This window comes from Salmo salar, chromosome 04 (genome assembly GCF_965601325.2).
Source record: "Salmo salar chromosome 04, fSalSal1, whole genome shotgun sequence".
Lineage (NCBI taxonomy): Eukaryota > Metazoa > Chordata > Actinopteri > Salmoniformes > Salmonidae > Salmo > Salmo salar.
In genome coordinates this window covers 25,492,213-25,511,184 of record NC_138294.1, presented here as the reverse complement: position 1 = coordinate 25,511,184, position 18,972 = coordinate 25,492,213, and the positions used below count along the sequence as shown (strand labels likewise).

At 42.4% G+C, this 18,972-nt stretch overlaps 1 protein-coding gene across 1 annotated transcript in view; it reads right to left on the bottom strand.

Moving 5' to 3' along the window:
- LOC106602415 (uncharacterized) overlaps positions 1 to 18,972 on the bottom strand; it is a 25,103-nt gene extending 6,131 nt beyond the window's left edge. The window contains exons 1-5 of the mRNA XM_045717546.2: positions 18,485 to 18,972; positions 14,663 to 14,793; positions 14,299 to 14,466; positions 7,851 to 8,012; positions 113 to 224 (exon numbers count right to left, since the gene is read on the bottom strand). Of these exons, the coding sequence (XP_045573502.1) occupies positions 113 to 224; positions 7,851 to 8,012; positions 14,299 to 14,466; positions 14,663 to 14,793; positions 18,485 to 18,764 (853 nt within the window). The 5' untranslated portion in view covers positions 18,765 to 18,972. The remainder of the gene's footprint in view (positions 1 to 112; positions 225 to 7,850; positions 8,013 to 14,298; positions 14,467 to 14,662; positions 14,794 to 18,484) is intronic.

The window sequence follows — 18,972 nt, the reverse complement described above, 5'->3', positions numbered from 1 at the left end:
TTTGGTATGTAAACATAAGTTGTATTGATTTAATTTTCTGAAAAAAAAGAATAGCCAGGCACATTACTATTCCCATTGAAAATCTATTACTGTATATGTATTTTTCTCTTACCTTGCTCCCCCATCTTTAGTCCACTTAACAGGTCAATGCTCTCTGGTACGTCTTCTATGGACTCCTCTTTGACCAGCAGCAGATCAGGCTTCCCATCCTCCATGTCTACTGACTGTAAGAGATACAGAGTGAGAGGATGTTGGATCAAGACAACTCATATGAGCACCCTGCTATGGAGCATCTTCTGATTGGGCAAAGAGAGCTTGCTATGAGCAATATACAAACATGTTAGCTGATTTTATTACTTGATACTCTTTAATGGTTAAATAAATGAAAACATGGTCCCACACGAGACACAATGAATCAAGACCAGGGCCCGCATCCACAAAAAGTCTCAGAGTAAAAGCTCTCCTACTCTTATGGGTAAAAATAAAAGCTATGCTTGAAGAATCTTTAGTCATAAGAGTCCTACCTAGTCTACAGATATTTAGGAGAACTCATGAGCTGTTCAAACTAGTTGAGTTACCAGCAAGTGTCTAGATAATAGAAAAGGGCAGCGAGTCAGTGGCTCCTGCACCATAAGCAATTACTTTGGAGTTGTTGAAAGAATGTGTTGATATTTCTATATGATCAATCCATAAATTATCTAGACCTACCTGCAACAGTATCTCTTGCGCTTTTGACAATGATTTCACATGATATGCCTAAATTGTTTTAACCACTAGGCTAATAAATAATCTCAATTTTCTTTAGATTATTTCAATAACCTCCATTGTTATTTCACGTTATCCCTTTGGAGCGCAACATCATCTTGATAGACATTCAGTCTACCTTTAAAAAATATACTTAAATTGGGTATGCCTTTAGGTTTGGAAATTGAAAGCATATAGATAATGTTGCATAAAACGTTTGAAAGGTCTATAATTTTCACATGATAAGGCGTACGTTAAATTTGATTCTGTTTGACGAAAATGTTTGAATAGTCTAACGTTTTATGCAACACGACGGTGGTAGGCCTGATCACCGACGACAATGAGATAGCCTATTGGGAGAAGGTCAGAGAAGTGGCAGTGTGGTACCAGGACAACAACCTCTCCCTCAACGTCAGCAAGGCAAAGGAGCTGATCATGGATTACAGGAAACAAAGGGCTGAACACGGCCCCATTCACATGAGTGGTTCGAGTGCAACAAGTTCCTCAGTTTCCACATCACTAAGGACCTATCATGGTCCACACACACACCAACACAGTCATGAAGAGGGACGACAATGCCTCTTCCCCCTCAAGAGTCTGAAAATATTTGGCATGGGCCCTCAGATCCTCCAAAAGTTCTACAGCTGCACCCATGACAGCATCTTGACTGGCTTCATCACCGCTTGGTATGGCAACTGCTTGACATCCAACCGCAAAGCGCTATAGAGGGTAGTGCATACGGCCCAGTACCTCACTGGGGCCGACCTCCTGCCGTCCAGGACCTTTATACCAGACGGTGTCAGAGGAAGACCCTAAACATTGTCAAAGACCCCAGCCACCCAAGTCATAGACTGTTCTCTCTGCTACCGCAGGGCAAGTGGTCCCGTTGCACCAAGTATGGAATAGGGCTGTTGCAGTGACCTTACCGCCACACCGGCGGTCACGAGTCATGAAGGCAGTCAAATTCCCCATGACCGTTTAGTTACAGTAATTAGGCTTCTCCAAGCTCTGATGCTGCTGATCGTCATTAGTAGCCTACTAAACTTGCTAACTGCCTGGTACTCAGCACTATATTGTCCCTCTAATCACTCTGACATCAATGCAAATGTAATGGAAAATCTAATCAAACACTTCATGAGAACCCATGAGCTCATGTTGCACAACATTTCAATAAGCTATGCAATTCTGCGAGAAAACAGAGTGATGGCCTCTTAAAAAGAGGAGGCTCCCATCAGCTTTCTATAGGCTAGGCCGACTATATTTATTTCTTAACTTTCCTAATATTAAGCACATTGCTTCTCTTTACAACAGGAGTATAGCCTACCTGGCTGGCATGAAAATAAACTACGGGGTAAAACGTCCTCCGTTCGCTATTTAAGTGCATAGATGACATGTATTTTTTCCGCTGCCCCTGTTTTGATACAGGTGCATAATAATGGTCCATTCTAAATCAAAACAAATTTCACACATATATTATTTAGTATATGTAAAGACAATATTATATCAAGAATAGACTGATGGGTGACAATATTAGCCTATCATTTGTGAATGATAAACAGTTGAAGTCGGAAGTTTACATACACTTAGGTTGGAGTCATTAAAACCCATTTTTCAACCACTGCACAAATTTCTTGTTAACAAACTATAGTTTTGGCAAGTCGGTTAGGACATCTACTTTGTGCATGACACAAATAATTTTCCCAACAATTGTTTACAGACAGATTATTTCACTTATAATTCACTGTATCACAAGTCCAGTGGGTCTGAAGTTTACATACACTAAGTTGACTGTGCTAATTGACATCATTTGAGTCAATTGGAGGTGTACCTGTGGATGTATTTCAAGGCCTACATTCAAACTCAGTGCCTCTTTGCTTGACATCATGGGAAAATCAAAAGAAATCAGCCAAGCCCTCTGAAAATAAATTGTAGACCTCCACAACTCCGGTTCATCCTTGGGAGCAATTTCCAAATGCCTGAAGGTACCACGTTCATCTGTACAAACAATAGTACGCAAGTATAAACACCATGGGACCACGCAGCCATCATACCGCTCAGGAAGGAAACGCGCTCTGTCTCCTAGAGATTAACATACTCGCTCAGCAATGAAGAAGCTACTGCTCCAAAACCGCCATTAAAAAAAGCCAGACTACGGTTTGCAACTGCACATGGGGACAAAGATCGTACTTTTTGGAGAAATGTCCTCTGGTCTGATGAAACAAAAATAGAACTGTTTGGCCATAATGACCATTGTTATGTTTGGAGGAAAAAGACAATGACCCTAAGCATACCTCCAAAATTGTGGCAAAATGGTTTAAGGACAACAAAGTCAAGGTATTGGAGTGGCCATCACAAAGCCCTGACCTCAATCCCATAGAAAATTAGTGGGCAGAACTGAAAAAGCGTGTGTGAGCAAGGAGGCCTACAAACCTGACTCAGTTACACCAGCTCTGTCAGGAGAAAGGGCCCAAAATTCACCCAATTTATTGTGGGAAGCTTGTGGAAGGCAATGCTACCAAATACTAATTGAGTGTATGTAAACTTCTGACCCACTGGGAATGTGATGAAAGAAATAAAAGCTGAAATAAATCTCTCTCTACTATTATTCTGACATTTCAAATTCTTAAAATAAAGTGGTGATTCTAACTGACCTAAGACATGCAATTTTTACTAGGATTAAATGTCAGGAATTGTGAAAAACTGAGTTTAAATGTTTCTAAGGTGTATGTAAACTTCCGACTTCAACTGTATGATCACTTGTGAATCATGCCCAGCAAAAGAAACAATGCCTTTTTTTTGCGACTTTTTCGAATCATAGTCGCACACCTCATGTAGCCTAGCCCATAGGCCTACATGTTTTGATAAGGTTTGTATCACAACTAAAGTGGCCAAATAACTTCTTAAAATTAAGCACATTAATCCACTTTACAAGGGGTGTAGAGCCTAACTGCCATACATAAGCAACGTGTGAGTGTCAAGTTTGGGGAAGATACATTTGACCATAAAAATGCACCTTTATAATAAAAGCATTAAGGCCTCCCAAGTGGCGCAGTGGTCTAAGGCACTTCATCGCAGTGCTAGCTGTGCCACTAGAGATTCTGAGTTCGAGTCCAGGCTCTGTTGCAGCCGGCCGCGACCGGGAGACCCATAGGCCGGCGCACAATTGGCCCAGCATCGTCTGGGTTAGGGGAGGGTTCGGCCGACAGGGATGTCCTTGCCCCATTGCTCACTAGCGACTCCTGTGGCGGGCCGGGCGCAGTGTACGGTGTTTCCTCCGACACATTGATGTGGCTGGCTTCCGGGTTAAGTGGGCATTGTGTCAAGAAGCAGTGTGGCTTGGTTGGGTTGTGTTTCGGAGGACGCACGGTTCTCGACCTTTGCCTCTCCCGAGTCTGTACGGGAGTTGCAGCGATGAAACAAGACTATAACTACCAATTGGATACCAGGAAATTGGGGAGAAAAATGGGGTAAATTTTTTTTATAATAACAAAATATAAAAATAAAAAGCATTACATGCATAATCGCATTTGTGATCACTTTTGATAATGGTGTTTTCCCGCTAATGGAACATTTGCGCTTATAGCCTACTGCCGTGTGCGCATTGCGGCGCATATAATTTGAAGAAATAGCATAATAGTTTATCAACATTTTAAACTAAACATTCTGATCTGTTGTATCAGCCACATTGCTTAAAAAAGTTTTTTGATGCTAGTGGTTGTATTAATTTGGGATCTATCTCATCCCACAACTGTCCCAGACTATGTTTGGAATATTTATTTCTCGCAGAGCATATAATAGACCAACTTTTGTACTATGGGGGATAGTAGATTGACATAGGCTAGAGCTTTTGCTGTACGTTAGGCCTACTCATCTTGTTAGCTGACGAAAAGGTAATGTGGACAGTTCTTCCAATATCTTCAATATGCACTTCGGAATTGGATAAGGACATGCACAGTTGCGTCCCCAATGTGTCTGTCTTCACTTGTAGCCTGTGAGAAAGACCAGATCAGGTGATGGAGAGCCGTGTGAGTGATTCGGAGCAGGCAGCACTCAGGGAGAAGGGCTGCAAAAGGCATGGATTTTTTTTGGGCGCATTATGGCCACACAAAGGGGATGCCGCCGGGAAATTCGAGGCATTACAAGTTGCTTCTCAAATTGTGAATAAGAGACTGACGAAGTGTGTTCAGCCTGCGCAAAAAACAAAGCAGAGCTCATGCCTTTCAAGCAACGTTTTTCATATCATCATTAGAGTCGCATCACGCACCCTTACAATGTATTACAAATCAAAACATACAGCCCAACGTTTGTAGAACAACTAAAGATACATTAATAACTCTAAATTAAGCATACAGGAGTACCTATTTATTTGTTAACCGCTCAACACAGAATAGCCGCATGTGCGCACTCCCTCAAATTGTTTGGAGAAAATGTCCTTTATTTTATTCAGCTTTGTTCAATTGTATTCTTCATACTATAAAATAATGCCATGGAATTCTAAGCAAATCTTGCCTGCTAAATGAACTAGTGTAGCCCACAGCCATTTGGCATATCCAGATCAGGACCTAACATAAGGACATGCTATTCTGTTCTTCTGAAATAGACTACATTTTCTTCATATCATGCTTCTTTAGACCTGTCAAAAATAAATAATGGATTGGTTGTGAAGGTGTAGGCTATATTACATGGATTTATTAGACTTTTTAAAATGTAGATGTTCCAAAGGTCTGCATCAGTGACTTGTGTGGAAGCCAGGAGATGCTAAATGTGTTTATCAAATCAAATTGTATTTGTCACATGCGCCGAATACAACAGGTGTAGACCTCACAGTGAAATGCTTACTTACAAGCCCTTAACCAATGATGCAGTTTTAAGAAAATACCAAAAAGATTAAAGTTTTAAAAAGTAAGTAAGAGATAAGAAAAACAAATAATTAAAGAGCAGCAGTAAATAACAATAGCGGGGCTATATAAAGGGGGTACCGGTACAGAGTCAATGTGTCAATGTGCGGGAGCACTGGTGTTGAGGTAATTGAGATAATTATGTACATGCAGGTAGGGTTGTTGAAGTGGCTATGCATAGATATAACAGGAATAGGTTTTGTCGTGCCCTCTTCACGACTGTCTTGGTGTGGTTGGACCATGTTAGTTTGTTCGGGTGATGTGGACACCAAGGAACTTGAAGCTCTCAACCTGCTCCACTACAGCCCCGTCGATGAGAATGGGGATGTGCTCTGTCCTCTTTTTCCTATAGTCCACAATCAACTTCTTTATCTTGATCACGTTGAGGGAGAGGTTGTTGTCCTTGCACCACATGGTCAGATCTCTGACCTCCCTATAGGCTGTCTCATCGTTGTCGGTGATCAGGCCTACCACTGTTGTGTCATCAGCAAACTTAGTGATGGTGTTGGAGTTGTGCCTGGCTGTGCAGTCATGAGTGAACAGGGAGTACAGGAGGGGACTGAGCACGCACCCCTGAGGGGCCCCCGTGTTGAGGATCAGCGTGGCGGATGGGTTGTTACCTACCTTTACCACCAAGGGGCGGCCCGTCAGGAAGTCTAGGATCCAGTTGCAGAGGGAGGTGTTTAGTCCCAGAGTCCTTAGCTTAGTGATGAGTTTTGAGGGCACTATGGTGTTGAACGCTGAAATGTAGTCAATGAATAGCATTCTCACATAGGTGTTCCTTTTGTCAAGGTGTGGAAGGGCAGTGTGGAGTGCAATAGAGATTGCATTATCTGAGGATCTGTTGGTGCGGTATGGAATTTGGAGTGGGTCTACGGTTTCTGGGATAATGGTGTTGAGCCATGACCAGCCTTTCAAAGCATTTCATGGCTACAGACGTGAGTGCTACGAGTCGGTAGTCATTTAGGCAGGTTACCTTAGTGTTCTTGGGCACAGGGACTATGGTGGTCTGCTTGAAACATGTTGGTATTACAGACTAGGACAGGGAGACGTTGAAAATGTCAGTGAAGACACTTGCCAGTTGGTCAGCACATGCTCGGAGTACACGTCCTGGTAATCCGTCTGGCCCAGCGGCCTTGTGAATGTTGATCTGTTTAAAGGTCTTACTCACATTGGCTGCGGAGAGCGTGATCACACAGTCATCCGGAACAGTTGATGCTCTCATGCATGTTTCAGTGTTACTTGCCTCGAAGCGAGCATAGAAGTTATTTAGCTCGTCTGGTAAGCTCGTGTCACTGGGCAGCTCTCGGCTGTGCTTCCCTTTGTAGTCTGTGATAGTTTGCAAGCCCTGCCACATCCGACGAGCGTTTATGTTAATTAGTGCTCAATTACTGTGAGACCGACAGTTATTTGCTTGACAATCACCGGCTGACGAAATTTCGTGACCGCCACAGCCCTAGTTTGGAACCAACAGGACCTTGAACAGCTTCTATCCATAAAGCCATAAGACTGCTAAATAGTGAGTTAAATAGTTAACCAAATAGCTACCTGGACTATCTTCATTGACCTTTTTGCACTAACTTTTCTGACTCATCACATACGCTGCTGTTTATTATCTGTCCTGTTGAGTAGTCACTTCATTCCTAGTTATATGTACATATCTACCTCAGTTATCCTAGTACTGGTACCCTGTGTATCATTACTCATTCTGTATTTATTATTATTCTGTTATTACTTTTCTATTATTTCTCTATTTTCTTTCTCACTGCATTGTTGGGAAGGGCCCATAACAATGTCAATGAGCATCATCACTATCTTTCCATTACGGTACCTAAAACTGACATGATTACCAGCTGAGAAACTTTTAAGAGTTGATTTTACTCCTGGCTCAGAGTTGGTCTGAGCAGTGTTTTAACATCATCCTAAAAACTATTCTGAGCTTAGTGTTTTTGTTGTTGTTGTCTTAAAACAGGTTTTAACCAAATTCCTATGACCTTTTCTGAGACGCTTTGTGGCTACGGCCCCAGGGTAGTCTCAGAGTAGAAGTGCTGATCAAGGATCAGGTCCCCATTTGTCTATATTGTCTTATTCATTATGATCTAAAAGGCTAAACTGATCCTAGTTCATTCAACACTCCTACTCTGAGAGGCTTTCTGGATACGAGTTCTCACCTAATACCATTCAGATAGTAGTTTACAGTTGGCTCACCTCAGTGAGACTGTGTGTGGTCCTGTGCTGCTCAGCTGGTACCTCTGTGGGTTCAGGAGGTGTAGTCTGGTTGTCCTCCATGACCATGTTCCCCTCAGGGTTCCCCAGACCCTCCTCACACCCCTCCTCCTTCACCAGCAGCACCTCTGGACCCTTCTCCTCCTAGAAGAGACAGGTGATACAGATTACACAGACATACACTCCCTCAGGTACGTATACACACACAGACACTTTCAACATGGAGTGTTTACCCATCCCCACTACATCATGTACTGTAGTTACAGAATGACTTCATTGTTGTTAAACCTATCATGGTGGATACAAATATGACTTTGTGGGTAAAAACATCAGCTATGATAAGTCAAAAGTCATTATCAGACAAACCTGACTAAACTATTTTGACGTGTACAGTAGATGTTTGTTAGTGTGTGGGTATGTGTAGGTATATTTAGTAAGCATATATTGGTTAAAAAGCACTGTCGAGTTTATGCAGAATAGGGTGTGATGTATACTAAAGAGTCTCAATGAATGTCTTAGAATTAAAAGTTTTAAATACACAATATATAAACCACACATACGTCTCAACTAAAAATCTGCATGAACTTGATAAACTGCATTCATTTTCACATAAAAAATTAAGTAGTTGAATAGAAGTAATGATAAAGGCATTTGTGAACATCATATAGCCTACACAGTACAAACACAATATGAACTTCTTGAAGAACAATCTGGCCTTAATGGCCATGTACTCTCTCCACCCGGCACAGCCAGAAGAGGATTGGCCACCCATCAGTCTTCTCAATGTTTCTTGCTAGGTTCCTGCCTTTCTAGGGAGTTTTTCCTAGACACCATGCTTCTACATCTGCATTGTTTACTGTTTGGGGCTTTAGGCTGGGTTTCTGTATAGCACTTTGTGACAACTGCTGATGTAAAAAGGGCTTTATAAATACATTTGATTTTTGATGTATTAGACTTTTTAGTGTTCATAGATTTGTATTTATTTATTTATTTATGTAACTAGGCAAGTCAGTGAGAACAAATTCTCATTTACAATAATGGCCTAACCCGGACAACGCTGGGCCAATTGTGCGCCGCCCTATGGGCCTCCCAATCACGGCAGGTTGTGATACAGCCTGGAATCGAACCAGGGTCTATCGTGACGCCTCTAGCACTGAGATGCAGTGCCATAGACCGCTGTGCCTTAGACCGCTGGCTTATATATCACAAAATGTCTGGATGCAATATTTTACTCAGGAATATTCAACACTAAAATCTGTTACTCTCATTATAATAGATATTAATATTTGTCCTTCAATGTTTGGAATGGTTACAAATCACGTTACATATTGCTTGACATGTCAGTTACATATTGCAATATAATTTTGGGACAATATTATATCGATATTTGACTCCAATTACCGATTTTAAATCAAATTAAAATAAAAAAAATTGTATTTTGTATTATTCTTATTATTTTAACTTTTTTTGCTACTGTAGGTAGCGCTAGCTGGCGCTAGTCGGCTGTACCTGCGCAAAAACTCCAGATATTTTTCATCCTATAGCTTGTTCTCCATCTTCTTTTTAAATAGAGGTGCCAACATGTTTTCAGCACTTTTATTTCCCTGAGTCATCAAAACTCGACTCGATTTCTCATGCTCTCTCCTCTCTCTGCAGCAGACATATAGTGAGCAATATGTTTGGAACATCAAATCACAATATCGAATCGGAATACATATTGAATTGTGAGAAGCGTGATAAATATTTTATCGGCACCTAAGTATTGTGATAATATCTTATGAGGTCCCTGGCAATTCCCAGCCCTACCTTCTATGTTTATATAGTGGAGTTTTTCTGCTGGTGTATCCTGAGGTAGCTCGTCTCCCAGAACCTCTTCCCACAGTGCGTACATGTGATGGACTTTAGCAAACTACAGTATCTTCTGTCGAGGGAGGAGCTGGTTTTCAGAGTGTATATTTATTACTTCTGAACACATTTCCGTTACTTTTCTATTATCTCTCTATTTTCTCTCTCTGCGTTGTTGGGAAAGGCCGAAAGTAAGCATTTCACCGTTAGTCCACACCTGTTGTTTTACAAACCATGTGACAAATAACATTTGATTTGATTCAGCAACATTGGTGACCGGGGTGGGATCATTTCGATATGCTTTGGCTAGTCAAACATTGGCTAGCTTTCAATAAATTTGCTGGACACAAATGCTCCTAAAGGTGTAATAATGAATCATGCGTTGATGACAGTTCTACGGTCTCCATCAGAGGCCCAAGCTTTTGGCATAGATGGTAAAAGATCTCTGGACTAACATTGTATGTTTGTGATTGATAGGTTACACTACATTTAGATACTGAGACACCTTTGCTATTTGTCTCCATAATCAATAAATGGTGGAACACTATTTGTGATGGTGTTCTTTGTTCGTGTGTACAGTGCATTCGGAAGTATTCAGACCTCTTGACTTTTTCGACATTTTCTTACATTACAGCCTTACTCTAAAATTGATTAAATTATGTTTTCCCCTCATCAATCTACACACAACGCTCCATAATGACAAAGCAAAAACAGGTTTTAGAAATGTTTACACATTTATACCCAAAAATAATTCAAAAATAAGAAATATCACATTTACATAAGTAGTACTTTGTTGAAGCGCCTTTGGCATCGATCACAGCCTCGAGTCTTCTTAGGTATGACGCTACAAGCTTGGCACACCTGTATTTGGGAAGTTTCTCCCATTCTTTTCTGCATATCCTCTCAAGCTCTGTCAGGTTGGATGGGGAGTGTCGCTGCACAGCTATTTTCAGGTCTCTCCAGAGATGTTTGATCGGGTTCAAATCCGGGCTCTGGATGGGCCACTCAAGGACACTCAGAGACTTGTCCCGAAGCGACTCCTGCATTGTCTTGGCTGTGTGCTTAGGGTCGTTGTCCTGTTGGAAGGTGAACCTTCGCCCGAGTCTGAGGTCCTGAGCACTCTGGAGCAGGTTTTCACCAAGGATCTTTCTGTACTTTGCTCCGTTCATCTTTCCCTCGACCCTGACTAGTCTCCCAGTCCCTGCCGCTGAAAACCATCCCCACAGCATGACGCTGCCACCACCATGCTTCACCGTTGGGATGGTGCCAGGTTTCCTCCAGATGTGACGCTTGGCATTCAGGCCAAAGAGTTCAGTCTTGGTTCATCAGGCCAGAGAATCTTGTTTCTTGGTCTGAGAGTCTTTAGGTGCCTTTTGGCAAATTCCAAGCGGGCTGTCATGTGCCTTTTACTGAGGAGTGGCTTCCGTCTGGCCACTCTACCATAAAAGCCTGATTGGTGGAGTGCTGCAGAGATGGTTGTCTGTCTGGAAATTTCTCCCATCTCAACAGAAGAACTCTGGAGCTCTGTCAGAGTGACCATTGGGTTCTTGGTCACCTCTCTGACCAAGGCCCTTCTCCACTGATTGCTGAGTTCAGCCGGTCGGCCAGCTCGAGGAAGAGTCTTGGTGGTTCCAAACTTCTTCCATTTAAGAATGATGGAGGCCACTGTGTTCTTGGGGACCTTCAATGCTGCAGACATTTTTTGGTACCCTTCCCTAGATCTGTGCCTCGACACAATCCTGTCTCTGAGCTCTACGGACAATTCCTTCGACCTCATGGCTTGGTTTTTGCTCTGACATGCACTAACAACTATGTGATCTTATATAGATGTGTGTACCTTTCCAAATCATGCCCAATCAATTGAATTTACCACAGGTGGACGCCAATCAAGTTGTAGAAATAGCTCAAAGATGATCAAATGAAACAGGATGCACCTGATGTCAATTTCGAGTCTCATAGCAAAGGGTCTGAATACTTTTGTAAATAAGGTATTTCAGTTTTTTTATTAGCAAAAATGTATAAAAACCTGTTTTTGCTTTTTCATTATCGGGTATTGTGTGTAGATTGATGAAGAAAAACATTAATTTAATATTTTTAAATAAGGCTAACGTAACAAAATGTGGAAAAAGTCAAGGGGTCTGAATACTTTCCGAAGGCAATGTATATGCACGAAACGTACATTATGGAAAATTTGTCTCACATTCAGTCATAGTTAGTAGAATAATGAATGGGCAAGATTTTGGCACAGTCCATTTTTAGAAGGTTAGTAGGAACGTTAATCATTTAAACCACCTAAATATACACACATTCACTGAAACTCATAAAAAACTAAAACATATATTTCCCAACTGCTTTTTCTATAATCCTAAACTCTTTATCATTCTCCATACCAATTGATCAAACATTATGCATGCCCACCATGAGATTGGGCAGCTGTAATTTGAGAACTCATCTGGTTTAGAAATCAAACTCTGGTTATCTTATTGCAAAGCATATTGTACAACTGTTTTTAGAGGAGATGTAATGAAAGGTATGCTATATGTATGTATTGGCTAATATGCATATGCAGCCGTCATTTTTAGACCTCCATTCTAGCATTCATGACACACATTTTTCTATCTACATGCTTTTATTTGGGTTTCTATGCAAATTAGATGATTGAATGTTTATTTAAGCTTGCAGCTGGTTACTTGAAATGAGACAAAACATTATTTAAAAAAATTGGATTCACTGACAAAGAAAGCTAATGAAACACAAATTGACATTTACAGTAGCTGACTAGGCTAGTCAAACTGTAACATTTGCTAGCTTTCAATAAATTGGCTAAACGGTCAACGAAGTTACCTCTTCATACGATCAAAACAATTGCTGTTGCATGCTGCATATTTCAAGTGCACTTAAACAGATATTTATTTTATTTCAGTCTTTTTATAATCTGTTCCTCTTCATCAGACAGCAGTTTGCGTTTTCACAAGAGGCAGTGTTTGCGTCGTAGATAGAAGCAGGCCATTGGCTGCCTTCATCACAACGGGTATGTGATTAGTTCAAAGTTTAGCAGTTTCAAAAATTTCCCCAACAAAATTATGGAATATACTTATGAGAATTTAAAGTACCAACAAATGTAATAGTCATCATAAAAATGTTTTACTGTTGTTAGGTTTTAATTCTCAGAGTAAAACACTCAACGAACATTATGAAAGCTTAACCAAGTTTATTCTTCCCAGAGGATCAATACAGCTGCATTAGACAAAAACATTTTCACACAAGCACTGATATTTAACCGTTCCTCATAGGCTGAGTCTCCTCCTACCCATCTGTACAAACATCGTTCTTTACTGCTAGGCAGGACAGCAGTGATACGGGCCATAAACTTTAATTTTTCCCTTTAAGGTGACTTGAACCCCCCTTCATCACTAATCCATGGCTCTCTTCCCTTATCAATGCCTGCCACATGGAATCGCTTCCCTGCACTCAACACATTCCAAGCTTAATTGCACACACTATATACCTTCCTCCTATATCCATTAACTTCTGACCCTCTAAACCTCAGCACTCCATCAGTGACATGAATAAGTATATTTTCATATTCTCAGAACCCAACACTATCATATACAAAAATCAGCTCCTCCCTCGACGGGGATCAATAAACTTCACATTTTTCGGCCCTCCACCTAGTCTATCTCATGTGGACCTTCAGGTGCCTCTTCAGATGGTGCTGGTGGGAGAACCTCTTCTCACACTGGAGGCAGCTGTAGGGTTTCTCCCCTGTGTGGACTCTTTGGTGCCTCTTCAGGTCACAAGCCTGGGCGAAGCATTTGTGACACTGGGTACAACTGAAGGGTTTCTCCCCCGTGTGGACCCTCTGGTGGATCTCCACCTTCTGGGGACAGCTAAAGCCTTTGTTACAGAACATGCAAAGGAACCGTTTCTCTTTACTATTGCCTGATGTGTTTCCCCCTCTCTGAGCTCTAGCCTTGTCGTTTGAGTTCGATACCTGATCGAAAAGGATGTGGCCGTGAGAATCGGAAGGCCCAATCAACGTGGACACGGTGTCATGATCCCTGAGCGAATGTAAAGGGGAGTGGGTTGCAACATTTGGATTTGTCTCTGAGCTTTTCCTGTAATCTAAGAAACCTCTGCCCTGTGAGAGTCCATATCCTAGGTGATTATCTGCATTCCATGTGGAAGGAACCTCACACTCCACTTTCATTTCATCTATGACCAAACCCTCCCCTTTCTTATCTAGGCACCCTTCAGAGTATACACTACTATTGTACCGGTTCCAGTCCCCTCTAGACAGATCAGTCTCTAAACCCAAGGTCATATTGCCAGGGTCCATCTCTGTATTGAAAGAACAAGACGGATCATCTAACGTGTCACCTGAGTCCCGATGGGACTGAACCGTCCTCAGGCTTGGGTTATCATGAAGTAAAGACTCTGAGCCGGGAGCAGGATCAAATCCTGTGTGACAGACCAGTCTCCCTTGGTCTGATCTGTGGTCAGATCCTGTGTCTAGCCTTTGTGTTTCAGTTAAAGTCTCTGTGTCTATCTCTGTCTTGAGAACGGCGTTCAGCGTTCCACTGACCTCCGTGATCCTGCGTCGGGTGCTGGGTTGCGCTGGGGCGGTGGTAGGGTCCTCTGTGGCTACAGGGGGCGCTCCAGCCGCTCCAGCCTGGATGTCTCTGCTGTGACGTGTGTCCTCCTCTACTTCAGACCTCTCCTGCTTGACCCCAGGACCTGCAGCCTCTGCAGACTGACAAAAGAAGAGAGGAGGTTATTACTGGTACATGAGTTGAATTGTATAACAATGTCGTAGGGAAGTCTTACAAGCTCCCATATAGCAGATGTACATGTAAGCAAGTAAACAGCTGAGGGAAGCTTTTCTGAAATAAACGGGCCAAATTTCATTTACAATTTAATTGTAGATGTTTATGTAATACTACACTCACCTCTATCACGATAACATGCTGGGTTGAGGTTCCACTCAGCTCATCAACAGTGCTTGGTGGGTCATCTCGCCATGTATTGTGTCCCGCTGGCTTCACAAAGCTCCTGTGACCTCCAGTGAGGTGTCCTTCACCTAAGAAAGTGAATGGGGGGAAAGGTTGTTCAGTTAGCTTCTGTCAATGCTCAACGCTATATTGAACACTATTGACAGTTTTGACACTGTCTAGAATTGGTATGGATGTAAGGTAACACTTAGCATAACTGCTTGATATACTTTTTATTGATCAATGTATTATGTTCCATGCAACAAATTGCCTTTATTGATGAAATAATAGTAAATGCAGTAAATTAATCTGGTTAGGATTTGATATTGTTTCTTTGTTCAAGATAGCTAAGTAATCTGGGGAATTATTGCATACTATCCAAAAAGTGACCAAGACCCAATTCCAGGGGAACGGGGCGACAGGCACTGAGTTATATACAGTTGAAGTCAGAAGTTTACATACACTTAGGTTGGAGTCATTAAAACTCGTTTTTCAACCACTCCACAAATATCTTGCTAACAAACTATATTTTTGGCAAGTCAGTTAGGATGTCTACTTTGTGCATGACACAAGTATTTTTTCCAACAATTGTTTACAGACAGATTATTTCACTGTATCACAATTCCAGTGGGTCAGAAGTTTACATACACTAAGTTGACTGTGCCTTCAAACAGCTTGGAAAATTCCATAAAATTATGTCATGGCGGTAGAAGCTTCTGATAGGCTAATTGACATCATTTCAGTCAATTGGAGGTGTACCTGTGGATGTATTTCAAGGCCTACCTTCAAACTCAGTGCCTCTTTGCTTGGCATCATGGGAAAATCAAAAGAAATCAGCCAAGACCTCAGAAAAAAATTTGTAGAACTCCACAAGTCTGGTTCATCCTTGGGAGCAATTCCCAAACGCCTGAAGGTACCACATTCATCTGTACAAACAATAGTACGCAAGTATAAACACCATGGGACCACGCAGCCATCATACCGCTCAGGAAGGAGACGTGTTCTGTCTCCTAAAGATAAACGTACTTTGGTGTGAAAAGTGCAAATCAATCCCAGAACAACAGCAAAGGACCTTGTGAAGATGCTGGAGGAAACGGGTACAAAAGTATCTATATCCACAGTAAAATGAGTCCTATATCGACATAACGTGAAAGGCCGCTCAGCAAGGAAGAAGCCACTGCTCCAAAACTGCCATAAAAAAGCCAGACTACGGTTTGCAACTGCACATGGGGACAAAGATCGTACTTTTTGGAGAAATGTCCTCTGGTTTGATGAAACAAAAATAGAACTGTTTGGCCATAATGACCATTATTATGTTTGGAGGAAACAGGGGTAGGCTTGCAAGCCGAAGAACACCTTCCCAACCGTGAAGCACAGGGGTGGCAGCATCATGTTGTGGGGGTGCTTTGCTGCAGAAGGGACTGGTGCACTTCACAAAATAGATGGCATGAGGGAGGAAAATTAGGTGGATATATTGAAGTAACATCTCAAGACATCAGTCAGGAAGTTAAAGCTTGGTCACAAATGGGTCTTCCAAATGGACAATGACCCTAAGCATACTTCCAAAGTTGTGGCAAAATGGCTTAATGACAACAAAGTCAAGATATTGGAGTGGCCATCACAAAGCCCTGACCTCAATCCCATAGAAAATTTGTGGGCAGAACTGAAAAAGCATGTGCGAGCAAGGAGGTCTACAAACCTGACTCAGTTACACCAGCTCTGTCAGGAGGAATGGGGCAAAATTCACCCAACTTATTGTGGGAAGCTTGTGGAAGGTTTCCCGAAACATTTGATCTAAGTTAAACAATTTAAAGGCAATGCTACCAAATAATAGAGTGTATGTAAACTTCTGACCCACTGGGAATGTGATTAATGAAATAAAAGCTGAAATAAATCTTTCCCTCTACTATTATTCTGACATTTCACATTCTTAAAATAAAGTGGTGATCCTAACTGACCTAAGACAGGGAATTGTTACTAGGATTAAATGTCAGGAATTGTGAAAAACTGGGTTAAAATGTATTTGGCTAAGGTGTATGTAAAATTCCGACTTCAACTGTATGAATGGCGACAGGCACTGAGTAATATATGAATGGCGACAGGCACTGAGAAATACACTGCTCAAAAAAATAAAGGGAACACTTAAACAACACATCCTAGATCTGAATGAAAGAAATAATCTTATTAAATACTTTTTTCTTTACATAGTTGAATGTGCTGACAACAAAATCACACAAAAATAATCAATGGAAATCCAATTTATCAACCCATGGAGGTCTGGATTTGGAGTTACTCTCAAAATTAAAGTGGAAAACCACACTACAGGCTGATCCAACTTTGATGTAATGTCCTTAAAACAAGTCAAAATGAGGCTCAGTAGTGTGTGTGGCCTCCACGTGCCTGTATGACCTCCCTACAACGCCTGGGCATGCTCCTGATGAGGTGGCGGATGGTCTCCTGAGGGATCTCCTCCCAGACCTGGACTAAAGCATCCAGCAACTCCTGGACAGTCTGTGGTGCAACGTGGCGTTGGTGGATGGAGCGAGACATGATGTCCCAGATGTGCTCAATTGGATTCAGGTCTGGGGAACGGGCGGGCCAGTCCATAGCATCAATGCCTTCCTCTTGCAGGAACTGCTGACACACTCCAGTCACATGAGGTCTAGCATTGTCTTGCATTAGGAGGAACCCAGGGCCAACCGCACCAGCATATAGTCTCACAAGGGGTCTGAGGATCTCATCTCGGTACCTAATGGCAGTCAGGCTACCTCAGGCGAGCACATGGAGGGCTGTGCGGCCCCCCAAAGAAATGCCACCCCACACCATGACTGACCCACCGCCAAACCGGTCATGCTGGAGGATGTTGCAGGCAGCAGAACATTCTCCACGGCGTCTCCAGACTCTGTCATGTCTGCCACTTGCTCAGTGTGAACCTGCTTTCATCTGTGAAGAGCACCGGGCGCCAGTGGCGAATTTGTCAATCTTGGTGTTCTCTGGCAAATGCCAAACGTCCTGCACGGTGTTGGGCTGTAAGCACAACCCCCACCTGTGGACGTCGGGCCCTCATACCACCCTCATGGAGTCTGTTTCTGACCGTTTTAGCAGACACATGCACATTTGTGGCCTACTGGAGGTCATTTTGCAGGGCTCTGGCAGTGCTCCTCCTGCTCCTCCTTGCACAAAGGCGGAGGTAGCGGTCCTGCTGCTGGGTTGTTGCCCTCCTACGGCCTCCTCCATGTCTCCTGATGTACTGGCCTGTCTCCTGGTAGCGCCTCCATGCTCTGGACACTACACTGACAGACACAGCAAACCTTCTTGCCACAGCTCGCATTGATGTGCCATCCTGGATGAGCTGCACTGCCTGAGCCACTTGTGTGGGTTGTAGACTTCGTTTCATGCTACCACTAGAGTGAAAGCACCGCCAGCATTCAAAAGTGACCAAAACACCAGCCAGGAAGCATAGGAACTGAGAAGTGGTCTGTCGTCACCACTCCTTTATTGGGGGTGTCTTGCTTATTGCCTATAATTTCCACCTGTTGTCTATTCCATTTGCACAACAGCATGTGAAATTTCTTGTCGATCAGTGTTGCTTCCTAAGTAGACAGTTTGATTTCACAGAAGTGTGATTGACTTGGAGTTACATTGTGTTGTTTAAGTGTTCCCTTTATTTTTTTGAGCAGTATATATTAATGGCGACAGGCACTGAGAAATATATAAATGTCGACAGGCACTGAGAAATATATAAATGGCGACAGGCCGCGCAGCCTCTGCGAAATGTACCTCTTGCCATTCCTCTGTATCGGTCGAGGATCTTGACACTTCTGGGACTGGCGAGGACGCGCTCTCGCGTTGTCCTTTCTGCACGCTCCCGTGACACCTTCAGTTCCAGAAGCTGTAGTTTCCTCCGCAATGCCCTGTTTTCTCTCTGGCTTTGAGTTATTTCCAAACGAAACACTGCATAGTCGTCGTCTACGAGCTTACAGATATCTGCTACGGCTGCATTCGCTAGCACCTCCATGATGGAGGCTATTTGAGTGTGAAAAACCATACAGTTAGCCATTGTTAGCAGCTAACAAGCGTTACCTAAAAACACGTATATCAACCAAGTCCTGCCTCCAACGCGAATTAAAGACTACATGGGGTAAGTATGTGATGCTGTGCAGTTAAATTAGTCATATTTTGAGTTCCATGTTGTCAATAAACGTCTTAATAGGAACAATAAAAACGCTAATGTGGAAATTCTTATTGGTCACTGTTCACTTCCGTTT